The 15,990-nt window shown below is 45.7% G+C and overlaps 1 protein-coding gene across 1 annotated transcript in view; it reads left to right on the top strand.

Moving 5' to 3' along the window:
* Positions 1 to 15,990, top strand: part of ADAMTS3 (ADAM metallopeptidase with thrombospondin type 1 motif 3) — a 652,903-nt gene that overhangs the window by 585,608 nt on the left and 51,305 nt on the right. Inside the window, exon 21 of the mRNA XM_069230315.1 lies at positions 3,457 to 3,574. Coding sequence (XP_069086416.1) covers positions 3,457 to 3,574 — 118 coding nt within the window. The remainder of the gene's footprint in view (positions 1 to 3,456; positions 3,575 to 15,990) is intronic.

A 15,990-nucleotide genomic window follows, 5' to 3' on the forward strand; every position in this document is an offset into this window, starting at 1 on the left:
GCTTTGTGTTACTCTGCATCAAAGGGTCATTCCATGGGTAGTACAGTGGTGTTCCTTTGCAACCACCCAGGGTTTTTGCCCTAAAACCTTTTCTATTAACAGTAGCAGACAGTGTTTTGGGTCAAAAAACAAATGCCTCTTGAAAGCAGGCATTAAATGGAGAAACGCTTTTATTTCTTCTAACTTTTCCCACTTTGCATGTGTACTGGACTGCACAGCACAAATCTAAAGTAGGAAAAGTTTTAAAGTTAGTCAAAGGATGGTATTTTGTACTGGAAGGCCACCATTCCAGTACAAAACCTATGCTAGACTCTTGCAGACACCTGTGCACTATGGCGCAAAGGTGTGTGTGGGGGGCACTCGGCAGCCTAATTGTGTGCCAGCGCTAGGGAGAGAGCATGATAGTGCCACAGGTTTGTAGATATTGTGTTTCTTACTCTCAAGCAGCCCAGCAAGTTTGGGTGTTGCAATGCATTATGTAAAAGTTTTGATAATCTGGGCTTTAGTCTCTTTCGCCTCACTAACTCTAACTCACGTTCTCCCACTTGCTCATTCTCACTCATGCTCACTTCCACTCACATTTACTCTCACAATACTCATACTCATTGCTTCTCAATCTCGCTTGGAAACACACACACACTCACTTACTCTGGGCCCTGGAACAACTGCACCTGCTGCTCCATTGACAGCGAAGCCCATGATTACTTTCATTCCTTCTCACAACCTCCAATCAATAACATGTTCTAACACACTCATACTCCTTCACTCACTCCCTTATACTCCCTTTGACTTATTCCTGCACACTCCCATACTCTGATTCTCACTTTCACTCTCATTGACACTTTCAAACACCCATACTTTTCACTAAATACCATTCACTCTCAATCAGTCACAAACACACTCACAAACACCTACACAAGCGCATAGATAAAAACATTTTTTGCTTTACTCACCTGGCTTAGCTGGCAACCCGGAGGCTCTATGGCAGCAGCAAAGTAGGAATCTGGTGCTGAACATAGGAACCACCAATCCATGATTACCAACGAGGAGCCAGATAAAAAAGGAAAGACTTACCTCTATGCCTCTCTCAGCTTCTGGAGCAGCATGGCCACTGGAATTATGTGTCAGGGGAGGGGAGGGCCAAATTATGCAGCAAGGTTGACTAAATTATGCAGCAAGACAAGGCAAATTATGTAGCGTAATGCAGCACATTTTGTGACTGTATCATTTCATTACCTTGTCACTTTTACACTTGTTAACACTTTTTAGGGATATGTTGCACATCATTGGTAACACTTTAATACCTACATGTTGCATTAAGCAGCAGAAAGGTTACCAATCAAACTTTGCAAAGGGCCTTCCGCTATGCAGCAACACATGTTGCTGCATTTTTAGTAACTGTTTGAGCTAGAAACTGTTTTATTTGTTAAAATCTGGTGATTATGCAGCAGAGGATGGATTATGTGGCAAATGCAGCAAAACCATAATTATACGGATAAACGGCAGCAGCTGCACAATTGTATATTTTCAGTGGCTCTGTTGATAGGACTAGAAGCACAAGCCTATACGCAGCTGGAAGAGTACTGGGGATCCTGCACCTGTTGCACTTTGTGGCTTTTAATTTGCTTCAGGGATGCCCTAGTGTGCGCCCTGACAGCTCCATTTTAGCAGATATATTGTGCTACCTGAGGCATGTGCAGTATGTTTGCTAAATAAAATGGATTGTGCCTGTATTAGAGGATCATAATTGAACTACACCTCTCAGACATCTCACAGTTCACTTCCCAGAAGGTCCTTGTGTGCCAATTGCCCTTTTTAGTTTGACTGACAGACATATAAAAGGCTAAAGAGGCAGATCAGAATGATAGTGTGGATAAACAGCAATGGGCACAACTCTCTCACCAAAGCTTTCTGCCACAGAAGCATGGTGTTCTCCAGACTGCTCTGTCCTTGTGTGTCCTACTTCTTTAACATCCTTACCAGCTCTGCAAGCATTAGTTGGTGGCTGGAAAACATTGATCCAACGGGAGAGCAGTGCTTGTTCTAAATCCAAGGCGCATTTACAATTCAAAGGATCCAAACTGGTAAGTGTAGTCCCATGGGTTAACACACCTACTTCTGAGACATGGTCCATCTGACTCCCTTTTTTCATAGTCCACCTATTTTAAAGCTCAAACTTGGTGCTGAGAGACAAGAGTACAAATTATATGTTCAACTTTGCGTGTCTGCTCCGGCCCACGCTCCTTCGCATGTGCTGCAGTGTAGTTTAACTTCTCTTACATTGCCTATAGGTAGTCACCTGGACCTCAGCACTGTTCACCCTGCCCTACGTCCCTTTTGTCACTCTCTCCCCATGCTGCTGCCTTCTCTCCGGTTCCTTGTCATCCTCCCTTTTCATTTTTCTCAACTTGCCCCTTTCCACCCCATACATTTCACCTTTGTCTCATTTCATATTTAACATTGTCTCCTTGCCTCAGTCCGATCTTCCCTGCTCTTTCTAAATTTCCTCACTACAAATGTATACCAAAGGGACATACCAAAATGACATAAAAGCAATGAACATCAAGAAGACGTTCACAAAAAGCTCACTCAGGAAAGGAAGAAGGTGTACCATTGAGAGGGGTTAAGAAGACAAGGTAGGAATCAACACCATGTGTCCAAACTCTTGTTGCCCAGTCAATTAAAATAAAATCACCATTTGTAAGAGTGAAGTCTGTTTGGTATCAAGAAGCTCATTTTGGTGCCTGTTATATTTGGGAGATGAAGAAGGTTGTTCTTCTGGAGACAGGCTGAACACATAGAAGAACTAAATTACACAGAGAAAAGTAGGTTCTTGTGCATACAGAGGGTGGATTGCAGCCACAAACAGACCCAATCATCTTGTAGAGCTGAATTCACTCCTCTGCAGTTAGAGATGAGCTTTAGCACAGATGCAGCCAAGTCCCTGCATACATAGTGCTGAACCCATGCACAGCTAGATAAGAGACCATGCTCAGTGTCTCAGGGGAATGCATTGGTGAAGACAAAAGATCTGGCTTTAATGTGCCATATTTACAAAACTGTTTAGTACTAAACATCCCCCCGACCCCAAAGATTGGATCTAGGTGCATCTCTGAAAGAAATAGTACCTCATTCACAGCATGCTCTGGACAGACGCTAATACATTTAAATCAATTTGCACGTGGCCCAAGTCGCACACAAAGACCAGGAAGTGATGTGTGGTGCACGCTGCTGTTTGAGCTGCATTCAAAGTTTTTAAGCACTGGATTTTTACCATGGTAGAGATAAGATTTAGAAATTGTAAGTAAAACAAACTTTATAACAATGTTGAATTCTTAAATATTAAAATTGCTGACCTGTCAGTCTTTGGAAGGAGCCTGCACAGTTGCATTGTGCATGATGTAAACTTTTGAAGGATCAATGTCATCTCAAGCTAATGTTTTCATGTTTCGACAGTGCTCTGTAACTTGTGGAGAGGGGACGGAAGTGAGGCAGGTCCTGTGCAGGACGGGTGACCAATGTGACGGAGAAATACCTGAATCTGTCAGGGTTTGTAAGCTGGCTCCCTGCAATGGTACGTAGCTCAGAATGTTAAAATGTTTGGATGTGTGATGCAGAGGGTAATGTTAAATGATCAAGAAAGCCAGAACAAAAAGAAGTGATAAGTAATGTTCTTGAGACGAAACACACAACAACACAAGAAGAATCCCTTGCACTGGAAAGACCATGAAATACTTATGGGGCTTCTTTATGTGTGATGCAGTTATAACAGTAAGGCTGGTAATAGGCTTTCTAGTCTTTTTGAGATTACAAGTGCGGGAACACCACAACTTCACATAGAGGCTTCGCCTGCTAAAAATAGGCAAAGACTTCGGGTAAAAATGGAGGAAACCATGGAGGAATCATCTTGGAAGCAGTGATTTACATAACGAGAGACCATCTTCCCCTCCCAGTCGGTCCTGGGCATCCCTGGCTCCCCCCTCCGTCTTGTGACACAAACAGGGGGAGACATTACTGGGATAAAAACGGCCGCAGTTGATTAAATTGTACTTCACAAAACATAAGCATGCAATTCTGGGCATCAATTTCAATGCACAATATAAGGTTTCTGTGTCCTTCAGGTTACTCTGGGGTTCACCTGTTACTTTATTGGTCACCAGATTTCCTGCACAGCCTTTTCTCATGAGGGCCCCTAGTCAGCATTTATGCGGCTAGTCTTCCCTTCCTACTGAATCACAGTGGGTGGCCCCCTGGCCCTACCAGGGCTGCAGGCGCTGTGTCCTCTGCTGCTAACCCATGTAGCCCTTTGTGTGTTCCTTCGTATCCCTGCCATGTGGCATCCCAAGGACACTACCTGAACAGCTCTTACTCTTTAGAATCATGTGCTATCTGTCTGGCTTTGTTTTTCTAGGCCCCCACGCCTAGCCCCAATCCTGATACTCCGACGTCCGCTCCTGTGGTGTTGATGGGTGGGTCAGTGCTGGTGATCGCTTGTTTTTTGGCATGCCTTCCTGCACCCCTTTTAAGCGCTGTGAGGACTGTTGCCCCCAGGCCTGATTGGCTGGTTTAAAGCATGCCGGCCAGTTGGCGCGCCTTTCCTTTGCGGGTTTGGTCCTCCCAACTTATCAATAATTGCGGTGGTGGCCATTCCTGGACAAAAAGCGGGGCACCCATAATTGCTCCAACTGTGTTGTGTCAAAGGAAGCAAAGAATAACTTGGATGGGTTGACTTCTATTTTTGTGACGAATACTCAAATGTGGTAATTTTGTTGATGCATTTAAAGGGTGTGGCAGTAGCCCGTATTTAAATAGTACTGCAATGGTAGTGCTAACAAGTGTAGTAAAATATGAAATAGTACAGCCACAGCAACAAAATACACCACAGCACACATTTTTGTACTGCTTGCTTCAGAAGTAATCTGAACTAAAACCCAGTGATAAAAGGCAACCATACAAATGTTAGCAGTGCCAAATATGTACATAATGCCAATGTACGGTTATAGGATGCTGACCAAAAATTCTGAATAAAATAGTTCAGTGTACAGGTAAATAAAGGAACTGTCTCTATTTGGCCATAAGAAAGGTAGTTCGTTATTTCATGGGCCACACTGTTCCTGGTGAGTTTTTTGTTTTTTTATTCACCATTTATACGGCACACACAATCAACCTGTCATGCGTATGGAATTGTGGTGCTTTTCGGAAGGCTAAGGGTGACTTTCCTAAATGGGTTTCACAGTCCACCAAAGTCTTGTTTAATTTTTGAAGGTATGTGGTCAGTAGAGTGAGTGATAATGTTTCTCTGTTGACTGGGTGTGAGGGTGGCAAGTGTAGTATCTGCCTGTACTCAGACAAACTCATTGTTACTGTTTTGTAAGGGGCCAAAGTGAATACATCCCTCCTCTGCGAGGAGCAGTGGTCGTGTCCGGGTTATGTAGAGCAAAGGGGTTAAATACAGGAAGGAACAGCTGGAAGAGTCAGTTATTGGCAGAGCTGTAGAATGTTAATAAAGTGGAACGTTACACCGAACTCCTGGCTCTGGTGCCATTCTTGGAGGGGGCTCACACCACATTGGCGACAAGGATGGGCCGCTCCGAACCTCGTACAAAAGTCTCCAGTGGCATCGCTGCGTGGCCCATAATCGAGCCTCCAGCTGAAAACACTGCCAGAGGCACAAGCCACACTGTGGCCACCTGCACACACTCGAACGCCGCTCTGCCAGCACAGCCAACCTCCAGACACACTGACGCTGCCCGGGGATGCTCACGAGTGCAATTTGCCAGCATGGCGGGTCTCTTGGCCCCATGCTGCCCTGCCCGCCGGCCTCTCAAAGCCGGCCTCCAAAGTGGCTCACACGACGTTCCCAGGCAATGCAAGCCTCAGCTGCCGGGATAGTTACCGCTGCCGCCCAACACGTGCTCCGGCACCCAGAGTGCCCAGAAGGTATGGTGCCTGCTTCATATTCCTCACGCAGCCTGCTGGGACCCCAATTATAAGTGTGAGAGAGGGGGACACATCCACAGAAAAACCCCTGACCTACAATCCGGTGCCCACTGGCCCCAAGCTATAAGCAACACCAGGGCTCACATAAGGCAGGCAGTCAGACACCATCAGTTGTGAGGGAAAGGACTAACCACTCCACTGGCAACCTCACCCAGTCAAGGAGACTCCCCCAAAGACACCCAACACCAGACATTACTGTGCAGTCAACGACAGCCTGCTGATCTCTCTAAGATGTCTGGCATCCCGGCTCTTGAACCTTATACAATCACTGGGGCCCCTCCCACACAAGCTGCGTGATGGAAAGCCTGGATCGAACTCTTCAAAACCTACTTTGTAGCTCTAGAAGTAAAAGGTGAACAAAAGTGACCATTACTCCTACATCTGGGAGGGGCAGACATACACAAAGGCCCATATTTATACTTTTTGACGCTAAACTGCGCTAACGCAGTTTAGCGTCAAAAAATTTAGCGCCGTCTAACGCCATTCTGAAGCGCCATGCGGGCGCCGTATTTATGGAATGGCGTTAGCCGGCGCTAGCAGACCGGCGCTGCCTGGTGTGTGTGGAAAAAAACCACGTAGACCAGGCAGCGCCGGCGTAGGGGGAAAATGGCGTTAGGGCGTCTTAAAATGGGGCAAGTCAGGTTGAGGCAAAAAAATCGCCTCAACCCAATTTGCGCCATTTTTTTCGACGCCCAGACGCCATTTAAATGACTCCTGTCTTAGTAAAGACAGGAGTCATGCCCCCTTGGCCAATGGCCATGCCCAGGGGACTTATGTCCCCTGGGCATGGTCATTGGGCATAGTGGCATGTAGGGGGGCACAAATAAGGCCCCCCTATGCCACTAAAAAAATTTACAAATATAAAAAATAATACTTACCTGAACTTACCTGAATGTCCCTGGGGTGGGTCCCTCCATCCTTGGGTGTCCTCCTGGGGTGGGCAGGGGTGGCAGGGGGGGTCCCTGGGGGCAGGGGAGGGCACCTGTGGGCTCATTTTGAGCCCACAGGCCCCTTAACGCCTACCCTGACCCAGGCGTTAAATAGTGGCGCAAATGCGGGGTTTTTTGACCCGCCAACTCCCGGGCGTGATTTTTGCCCGGGAGTATAAATACGACGCATTTGCGTCGCAGTCATTTTTTTAGACGGGAACGCATGCATCTCATTAACGCAAGGAAGGCGTTCACGCAAAAAAATGACGCTCATTCCTCATACTTTGGCGCTAGACGCGTCTAACGCCAAAGTATAAATATGGCGTTAGTTTTGCGCCGAATTTGCGTCGAAAAAAACGACGCAAATTCGGCGCAAACGGAGTATAAATATGCCCCATAGTTCCTGGATAGTGGCACGGTCAAACCTGTAGGTGACGATTAAATGTCGCTCCTCCATTGTCAACAGGTCCACCAGCGGTCGGTACACCGGAGGATTCCACCATCTTCTCAATTGTTCCAAATGACGGTGCCTAGGAAGGACAAAAGCGACCACAGAGTCAACTTTTTTCCAGGTATGTACCCACAGTTACACAGAACACGACACCAAACCCTTCCAAGGGTGGCAGGGGGGGTCCCTGGGGGCATGGGAGGGCAGCTGTGGGCTCATTTTGAGCCCACAGGTCCCTTAACGCCTTCCCTGACCCAGGCGCTAAAATCTGGCGCAAATGCGGGGTTTTTTGGTCCACCCGCTCCCGGGAGTGATTTTTGTCCGGGAGTATAAATACGACGCATTTGCGTCGCCGTCATTTTTTTAGACGGGAACGCCTTCCTTGCATCTCATTAACGCAAGGAAGGCGTTTACGCCAAAAAATGACGCTATTTGCCCATACTTTGGCGCTAGACGCGTCTAACGCCAAAGTATAAATATGGCGTTAGTTTTGCGCCGAATTTGCGTCGAAAAAAACGACGCTAATTCGGCGCAAACGGAGTATAAATACGGGCCAAAGTATCCAGATCAGTGGTCGAGGCAACCCCCCACACGTACGCCACGCTGAAGGATGCCATTTCTGTGCATTTTGAACCATATGCGAACCCTGACTACGAGCGCTTCCTGTTGCGCCACGCGCACCAGAAGTCCGACAAGTAGGTGGACGGCTTTCATGCATGCCTCAGAGAGCTAGCCAGTACATACATGTTTCCAAATGAGGAAGACTAAATCAGAGCCCAGTTTATCCAAGGGTGCACCTCCTCGAAGTTCCGCGAGTGCATTCTGCATGAACCCAACATGAGAATGAGGGATATCCTCACCCTAGGGCGCTCTCAAGAACTGTCAAGAGCAAGGGCCACCCACATGGAGCAAACAACGACTGTCCAGGTGAAATCTGAACCTGTCAATGCAGTGGTCACAGAGAGTCCCAAGGAAAGGGTGCGCGCACCGGGGCAAAACCAAAAGATAGACTTTGCAGATGGTGTGGTGGCATCCTACCCCACCCAGGAGGCTGCCCAGCCTGACGAAAAACCTGCAGCACGTGCGGCAAGCTCAATCTCTTTGCTAAAGTGTGCTGTTCATCTCCCAAAGTGACGCCCACTCCTAAGAAGACCGTCAAGGCCGTAACTGCCCTCCCCACCACCTTGTCAGAAAGCGACATGGATGATGACCAGCAAGTGTGGTGAGGGCAGAAGATAAAGGAGCGGTCAACAACCGATGACTGCCCACATGTCAGGTGGCAATGCAGGGTTAATCCATCCCAGCTCTAATTGATACAGGAACCTCAATTAACCTCATGGCCGCTGAAATGTACCACAGCCTACTGAAACCACCACCGCTCAAACCTACCAGGGTGCTGGTGTATGCTTTTGGGAACACCTAGCAGCTAAAGATAGCGGACGTCTTCATGCCAGACTTTGCGCACGGAGGTGCAAAGCTTGCAACTAAAATATGTGTTGCAAGAAGGATCGGGTCTCCTGCTCTGTTGCTAGACTGCCCAGAACCTAGGCCTAGTACACTTTCGCTTTCAGTGTCCATGCCAGCTGTTTGGAAGACCTCACCAACGAGTCTGGCGCCCACTCCAGCAGCATTGGTTGCCTAAAAGGACTACCCCTCAAGCTGCACATCGACAACTCGGTGGCCCCCATTGCCCTCTCACACCGGCGAGCGGCTTTCCACTTGCGCTCAAAGGTAGAAGGTGAGCTGCTACTTTTAGAACAGGCTGGGATCATCAGGAACGTATTGGGCCCACTCCCTGGGTCACACCGATAGTCACGGCGAAGAAGCCTAAATAGTCCAACGCGGTCCGCATCTGCATGGACATGCGCCTGCCGAATCAGGCGATCAAGCAGGAGAGGCATCTCACCCCGACGATCGACAACATCATAGGAGAACTCTCAGGATCCAAATGATTCTCCAAAATGGACCTCCGGGCAGAGTACCTCCAGATTGTATGGCACCCAGACTCGTGATCGATAACCACATTTTTCCACGCACATGGGCCTCTGGAGGTACGCACGTCTTAACTTCAGCATCTCCAGTGCCGCCAACGTATTCCAGCATACAATAAAAGGGGTCCTGCAGGGGCTTGCAGGGGTTCTGAACATGAGTGATGATATCCTAGTACACGCTACTACACTGGAGGACCACATGGCTTGGCTACGTGCAATTTTCACAAGGCTGCGGGTACATGGGCTAACGTTGCACCATGATAGGTGCAATTTTTTTTAAAGGGACATCAGTTTTTTGGGATACCGATTCTCGGAGCAAGAGATTGGCTCCGACCCGACCAAGGTGAGGGACATCCTAGAAGCCCCGGCCCCCACCTCTGTATCTGGGGTCAGGAGCTTTCTAGGTATGGTCACGTACTGTGGACATTTCATAAGAAACCTATCAGACCTCACCAGCCCGTTGCGAGACCTCACCAAGGCAGATCATCATTGGGTATGGGGCGAAGAGCAAGAACTTACATTCGAGAGCACCAAGAAGGTCCTTTCAGCCGACACCACCCTGGCCTTTTTCTACCCCCAGCGTAAATCCCAGCTATCCACCGATGTCAGCCCCATCAAACAGCCGCAAGTCTGCTGACTTTTTGAGATCCAGGAATACCACTCACCGTCTGATCATGCCCAGGTGGTCTCAGGCAAATGGTGAGGTGGAAAGATTTGTGGAGACACTATACAAAATGACCCGCATTGCCATAGCGGAATCGCAGGATGTTGAGAGTGCTATCTACATTTTTCTCTGAGAGTATAGAGTCACACCCTAACCACTACCGGAGTCACCCAAAGCCAACTCTGTTTTGGGAGAGCCGTGACGGACACCATCCCCCATCACCCTTTCTGGGCCACTCAGCCCAGTCCACAAAATCAATCCATGATACGAAGGTCTCACAGTAATGATTACGTGTCAAGGAGGCGGAGAGCCCGTAAGGTCCCTATCCGCATAGGGGACACCGTCCTGGTTAAAGACCACCACCCGGGGGAAGTTCCATCTACCTTTTGAGGCTGAGATGTGGACTGTGCCCACCATCAAAGGGACCATGGTAACTGCAACGGGAAGTGGCGAGAGCGTCACAAGAAATATATCTCAGTTTAAATGATTTTCTGCCTCGTCCTCCTCAAACCCGGATAGGAATGACTCCATGGACACCAGAATCCCGAGCGATCAGGAAGGCGCTACCTTCTGGCCCTCACTCCCCATGTGGGCCGAGCCCTCTATGGCAGGGAGTGTGGCATCTGAACAACCCACCCCACCACGCCAGCCTCTCCCAGCAGCTGAAGAAACGCCAGCCCCAGCAGGAAGACCTATGCTCCCCAGAGATACTCAGGGAACACTGTCTGGGAGATCAGAAGGTGGGCGATACTGATAACGCATCCAGCCCTTAAAAATTACTTGTACCTGGACACGTTGGAGGTCGGTGAATCTTTTAGCCGAGTCGGGCTCTCCTCATCCTGGAATAGTCGGGTCACTTAGGTCAATAATCAATAACTGTTGTAATCAGTACTCAATACTCAATTAATGGATCAAAATAACACATCGGAAATCAATAACAGTTGATATTTCGGCGCACCATGACCTTTCAGTCATGAATAACCACACCAGTTTATTAAAAGTTAATGAATTTATTTCCCTATATTAACAAAGCTAGCACGATCTATATAAGTCTCAAAACCAAATGATATATGTATATGAACATTACTAGCTGTCCATAGCGGCGGAAGAAACGCAATCTATGCAAAATCTGAATTATGATACATTCAGTTATGGCAATGCAAATCACTAATATGAGTAACTGTATTTGACTAATTTCATACATTGGTCAGCATAACAAGATTTCAAATTAGCATGGTGCATCGAATGAATACCTCGACTAACCTCTAATTAGCATTGGCATGTGGGGCTTCATGCAAAACGAATTTGGCCAACACAAATTTGGAAAACTTCTAGCTTGGGCCCTATCAAATAGCAGTTGGTACCTAAAAGGAAAAAAAACCACAATGCATAATACAATTATCCTTTCATATTTACCAAATACAATCAGCATTCAAGAAAAGTCTTCGTCCCTCAGGTACCGGTTCGATCAGCATGGGGCAGGTTTCAAAGGGACAAAGTTAAGGGCAAGCTCCCTTGCAGCGGCAAGGAGAATTGGACAAAATGACTTCATGGGCAAGACGGGACAAATCAAAGTTAAAGTCTCTAGGGTGAGAATTCTTAAAGTCTCTTTCTCTCGGATAGAGAGACGGGCATCAGGCTGTCGTCCAAAATGGAGTCTGGCATCTCGCTTCAAATTGGCATCAAGGAAAAATGGCTGACTTCACTTTGTCCAGTGGGCTTAAATAAGAAACATTCCAAATTCTGTAGGGTCTTCCATTGGAGGGTTCATAGGTTGGCTTCAAATTGTCCAATGAAAATTGTCTTTTTACTAGCGCTCATTTATGCATACATTGTCCTTGGAGCCTTGGAACACAAGTTGTAACATGGTTTGCCAATTATTTTTACTATCTGTACCTTCATTGTCCGCACCTGCAGAGACTGACCTTGTATCAAAGGGGATGAAACCGGCCTAGTACGAAACCTTGGAGATAAGTGTATTAGTCATCTCTGCTGGAAAAATACAACTTCAAGCAAGAATATATGTTTCATTAGTTCAAGGAAAAAGCCACGCAGTTAGAATTTGAAACCAGGCAACTAGGCCAAAGCCTCCACTAAATTTAAGCTAAGCAAAACAGTTTCAAATAAGAAATAATGGCATACATTTGTAATTATGACGGATTACTAAATTTTCAATTCTTCATGATTAATAAAGCTCGTTTATAACAATGGCGAACTACTCCGAGGGCACAATTTCCCTCGTACATTATTTTCTTTACTAAAATCACACTACATAATATGCTTTTGATCACATGATATGTATGAATATATGTTGGACCCTCTTTTTCTGCGTCATCAATCCCTCCTCTGATGACTAATTATGTCATCACATCAAATCAACCCACAAATTTTATTCCATTAAAATTCTGTATAGTAATTTGGCACTTCAGTCAATTCCCTTTTTCTTTTAATCCCTTTAGATTTTTCTCTATATATTTCTACCATTTTGGCTTGTTCTTTTTCTTCTCTTTTTCTTTTGTGCCTTATTTTCAATATTTTGATAGCTTTCCATATTCCCCAAGAGCCTAATAAACAAATTAATATTATTAATATTCCCTTCACTATTTTTAGTAACAATCCGTTCCAAACGTTGCTGAGACAATTTCCCATTGAAGCAAATCCTTTGCCAACTTTCTCCCAGACTCCTGGTTCTTTCAATTCCTTCAAATCTGTACTTTCATTAGTTAAATTTGTAAGCATTGTTCTAATTTTTCCACTGCTGTCTGGTATATATGTACAACAGTGACGTGTACCAAGCATTTTACAAACGCCGCCATCCTTTGCTAAAAGAATGTCTAAGGCAAGCCGATTTTGAAGAGTCATAGCTCTTTCTGCAGCGAGTTCAGCATGCATCAGGATTATAGCTCCTAAAAATTTTGTCAACATGTTATCCACAATAGTAGACAACTTTCGTATTTTGATTTAATTCAATATGACTCCCACTGAAGGAATCAGTGCTCCAAATATATCTCCTACCACACCAAAAGCTGTCTCTCTCTTCTGAACATGATGTGATTCAGACAGCTTTGGAAATTTCTTTAAGTCGTCCAGTTGGTAAATCTTTGGGAACACTATTCCCAAATAACATCTCCCATACCATCCTTTAGGAAGACGATAATAGGCGTTAAGTCCACAAATATAATATATCCCAGGAATAACTGGGTCTTGTCCATTCAACATGAACGTCCACTTAGGTTGAAACAAAAACGTGTGTTTACATTCACTCGTTGCCACAAAAACTGTGTCATAAAATGATTTATGTCTATGTATACAAAATCTCCCTACGTGCAATGTATCTAAAGCTATTTTCCCTTGTGTTTTTATTGCGGCAAAAGCATAATTATCTACAGATGTCCTTTTGTGTAACTCCCTTTCTAACTCCTCCTTCATTTCTTTTCTCCTATCGTCAGTGCGGTCTAAGAAATTTATTTCTACCGGTGAAAGCAAGCATGTAAGGTTCTCTCTATGTGCGTGAGCTGTGTGAAAAGGTGACAACGGCTCAAAGAAGTCTCTCATTAGCTTGAAATAATAATCTCTAGCTATTTTACTCAGGTACTCGATTATGGGGACATATGCAAATGTAACATCATAATTAGAGTAAAAATAATGAATGTACTGTTGACCATAAAATCTGGACATTATTATACTGCATGTAATTCCGTACGTAAGAGGCATGCTGTGATACTTCACCCCTTCCACTACTGAGGTAGGTATTTGTGTACACACATAACAATCTTTCGCATCCATGGTCTCAACATACTGACTCAGCAAGCGATAGAAAACGTTAGACGAAAGTTCCTTTTTATCATGCAAATGTCTCTCGTCTTGTTCGAGTCTCTTCAGAGCTGTTAGTTCAGTAATAATAATAGGTTTAGAAGTAGAAGCATCATTCGTCTCACTCTTGTTCTTCCCATGCATTCCAAGAACTATTGCTACAATGATTAGTACGCATGCAGTTATTAAACCTATACACATGTATTTACAACACTTCATTTTATGTCCCTGTGTAGAGTAGCCTGTCATGATCTGTATAGAATCAGAAAGTTGAAGATACTTTATCAAAGCGGATTTGCAGATATATATACAAAGCTGAACGAGTTCAATGTTCACACAGTTTTCTTTTAGCAGCTTAATCTCTTATCGGTTAGCAGCGTTGTCTCAAAATCGGTTTTAAAGTCAATCAAGTTAGCAATGTCTTAGCCGGTTGAAAAGTCAATCAGGTTATCAATGTCTTTATTCGGTAAAGTTCATGGAGTTTTACTCCTCAAGTGCCAAAGTGAAGTTCTGCCTCTTCGTTCTCGAGACTGAGGGATACGAATTCGTCTGACCAATCGTTAGTGGCTATGTATGCCCACTCCGGACCAGAATATCTTTTGCTCGGTATTCTTTTTCTTTTCAATTTTGCATCTCTCTTCGATTCTCTCTCGATGGTACTTTCTTCCTTGGCCAAGTCTTTCTCTTCACTTGGAGCTGTTATTGCGACAGACGCTTCCTTTCTTTTCTCTTTCACCTTTGGCCCTTCACTGCCGTTTAACGTTTCTCTGATTCTTAATTTTACTGGCGATATGCTTTGTCTTCTATTTGCACTGTGTCCACTTGATGGACCTGCAACCTCTTCTGAAGGAGTTTGAACAGCTTCGTTCTGCCCTGCCTTGTCTTCTTTTGGGAAGTCAATCAGGTTCTCCTTTTCTTTTCCTGTATCGTCTGCTTCTGGGAAAGCCCTCCTCTGATCAGGCTCTCCTGCTCCTGCACCCGTCTCGAGCTCTTTGCTACTGTTACCTGCTTCAGGCTCTCTGTTGCCTTCAGCTATTTCAGGCTCTTTATCACCTTCAGGACCTTCGTCACTTTCTGAGGCTCCTCCTTGGTCTTCCCCAAATGAATCAGTTGCTTCGTCCTCAGAAAATATTTCTCCTTCCTCTATTTCTACCTGTTCGCTTCTAGGTCCTCTTCGCTCTGTCTCGGCGCTTGGCACTTTGTTATCAGACACTGGTGATTTCAGCGCTTCAACTTCCTCGTCTGTGGGACACGTCACCCTCTTCGTGTGACTGGCGTGAATCCAGTTGGGAACTCCCGCACACTTCACAGCGGTGGTAGTTGTCAGAATCACTTGGAAAGGTCCTTTCCAACGGGGTTCCAAACACGACTTCCTCACGTGCTTCTTTATCACGACCCAGTCACCTGCTTTCAGGGCATGTCCTGGACCTTGGATCGGTGGAAAGGTGGTTGCCTCCACCTGGTGAGAGAAAGAGCGGACCACATCAGCTAGACCTTTGCAGTAGTCTTACACCATATCATCTATAATATTCAAAAGAGCATTTGCAGGAACTGCTGGAAGTCTCATGGCTCTGCCCATGAGGATCTCGTGCGGGGACAGTCCAGTCTTTCTGTCAGGGGTGTTTCTCATTGACATTAGCACCAAGGGCAATGCGTCAGGCCATTTTAAGTTTGTTGATGCACATATTTTCGCCATCCTTGATTTCAATGTGCCATTCATTTGCTCCACTAGACCTGAGGCTTCAGGGCGGTAGCTACAATGCAACTTTTGCTCAATGTTCAGCGCTGCACAAAGTAATTTTATTACTTCGTTATTGAAGTGACTTCCCCTATCTGATTCTAAGGAGATCGGGAATCCGAAACGTGGTATTAGCTCTCTCAAGAGTAGTTTTGCAACTGTGAGACTGTCATTTCTGCGTGTAGGGTATGCTTCAATCCAGTGACTAGAAATGCACACAACCACCAACACATACTTCAAGCCTCCATGCACAGGCATCTCAATAAAGTTCATTTGCATCCTGCTGAAAGGACCCCCTGCTCTTCCAATGTGGCTCAAATTTACTACGGTTCCTTTCCCTGCGTTCATCTGTTGGCAAATGACGCAACAATGGCAAACTGCTTCAGCAACTTGACGGAATTTGGGGT

Source organism: Pleurodeles waltl, chromosome 1_1 (genome assembly GCF_031143425.1).
Source record: "Pleurodeles waltl isolate 20211129_DDA chromosome 1_1, aPleWal1.hap1.20221129, whole genome shotgun sequence".
NCBI classification, from domain to species: Eukaryota; Metazoa; Chordata; class Amphibia; order Caudata; family Salamandridae; genus Pleurodeles; species Pleurodeles waltl.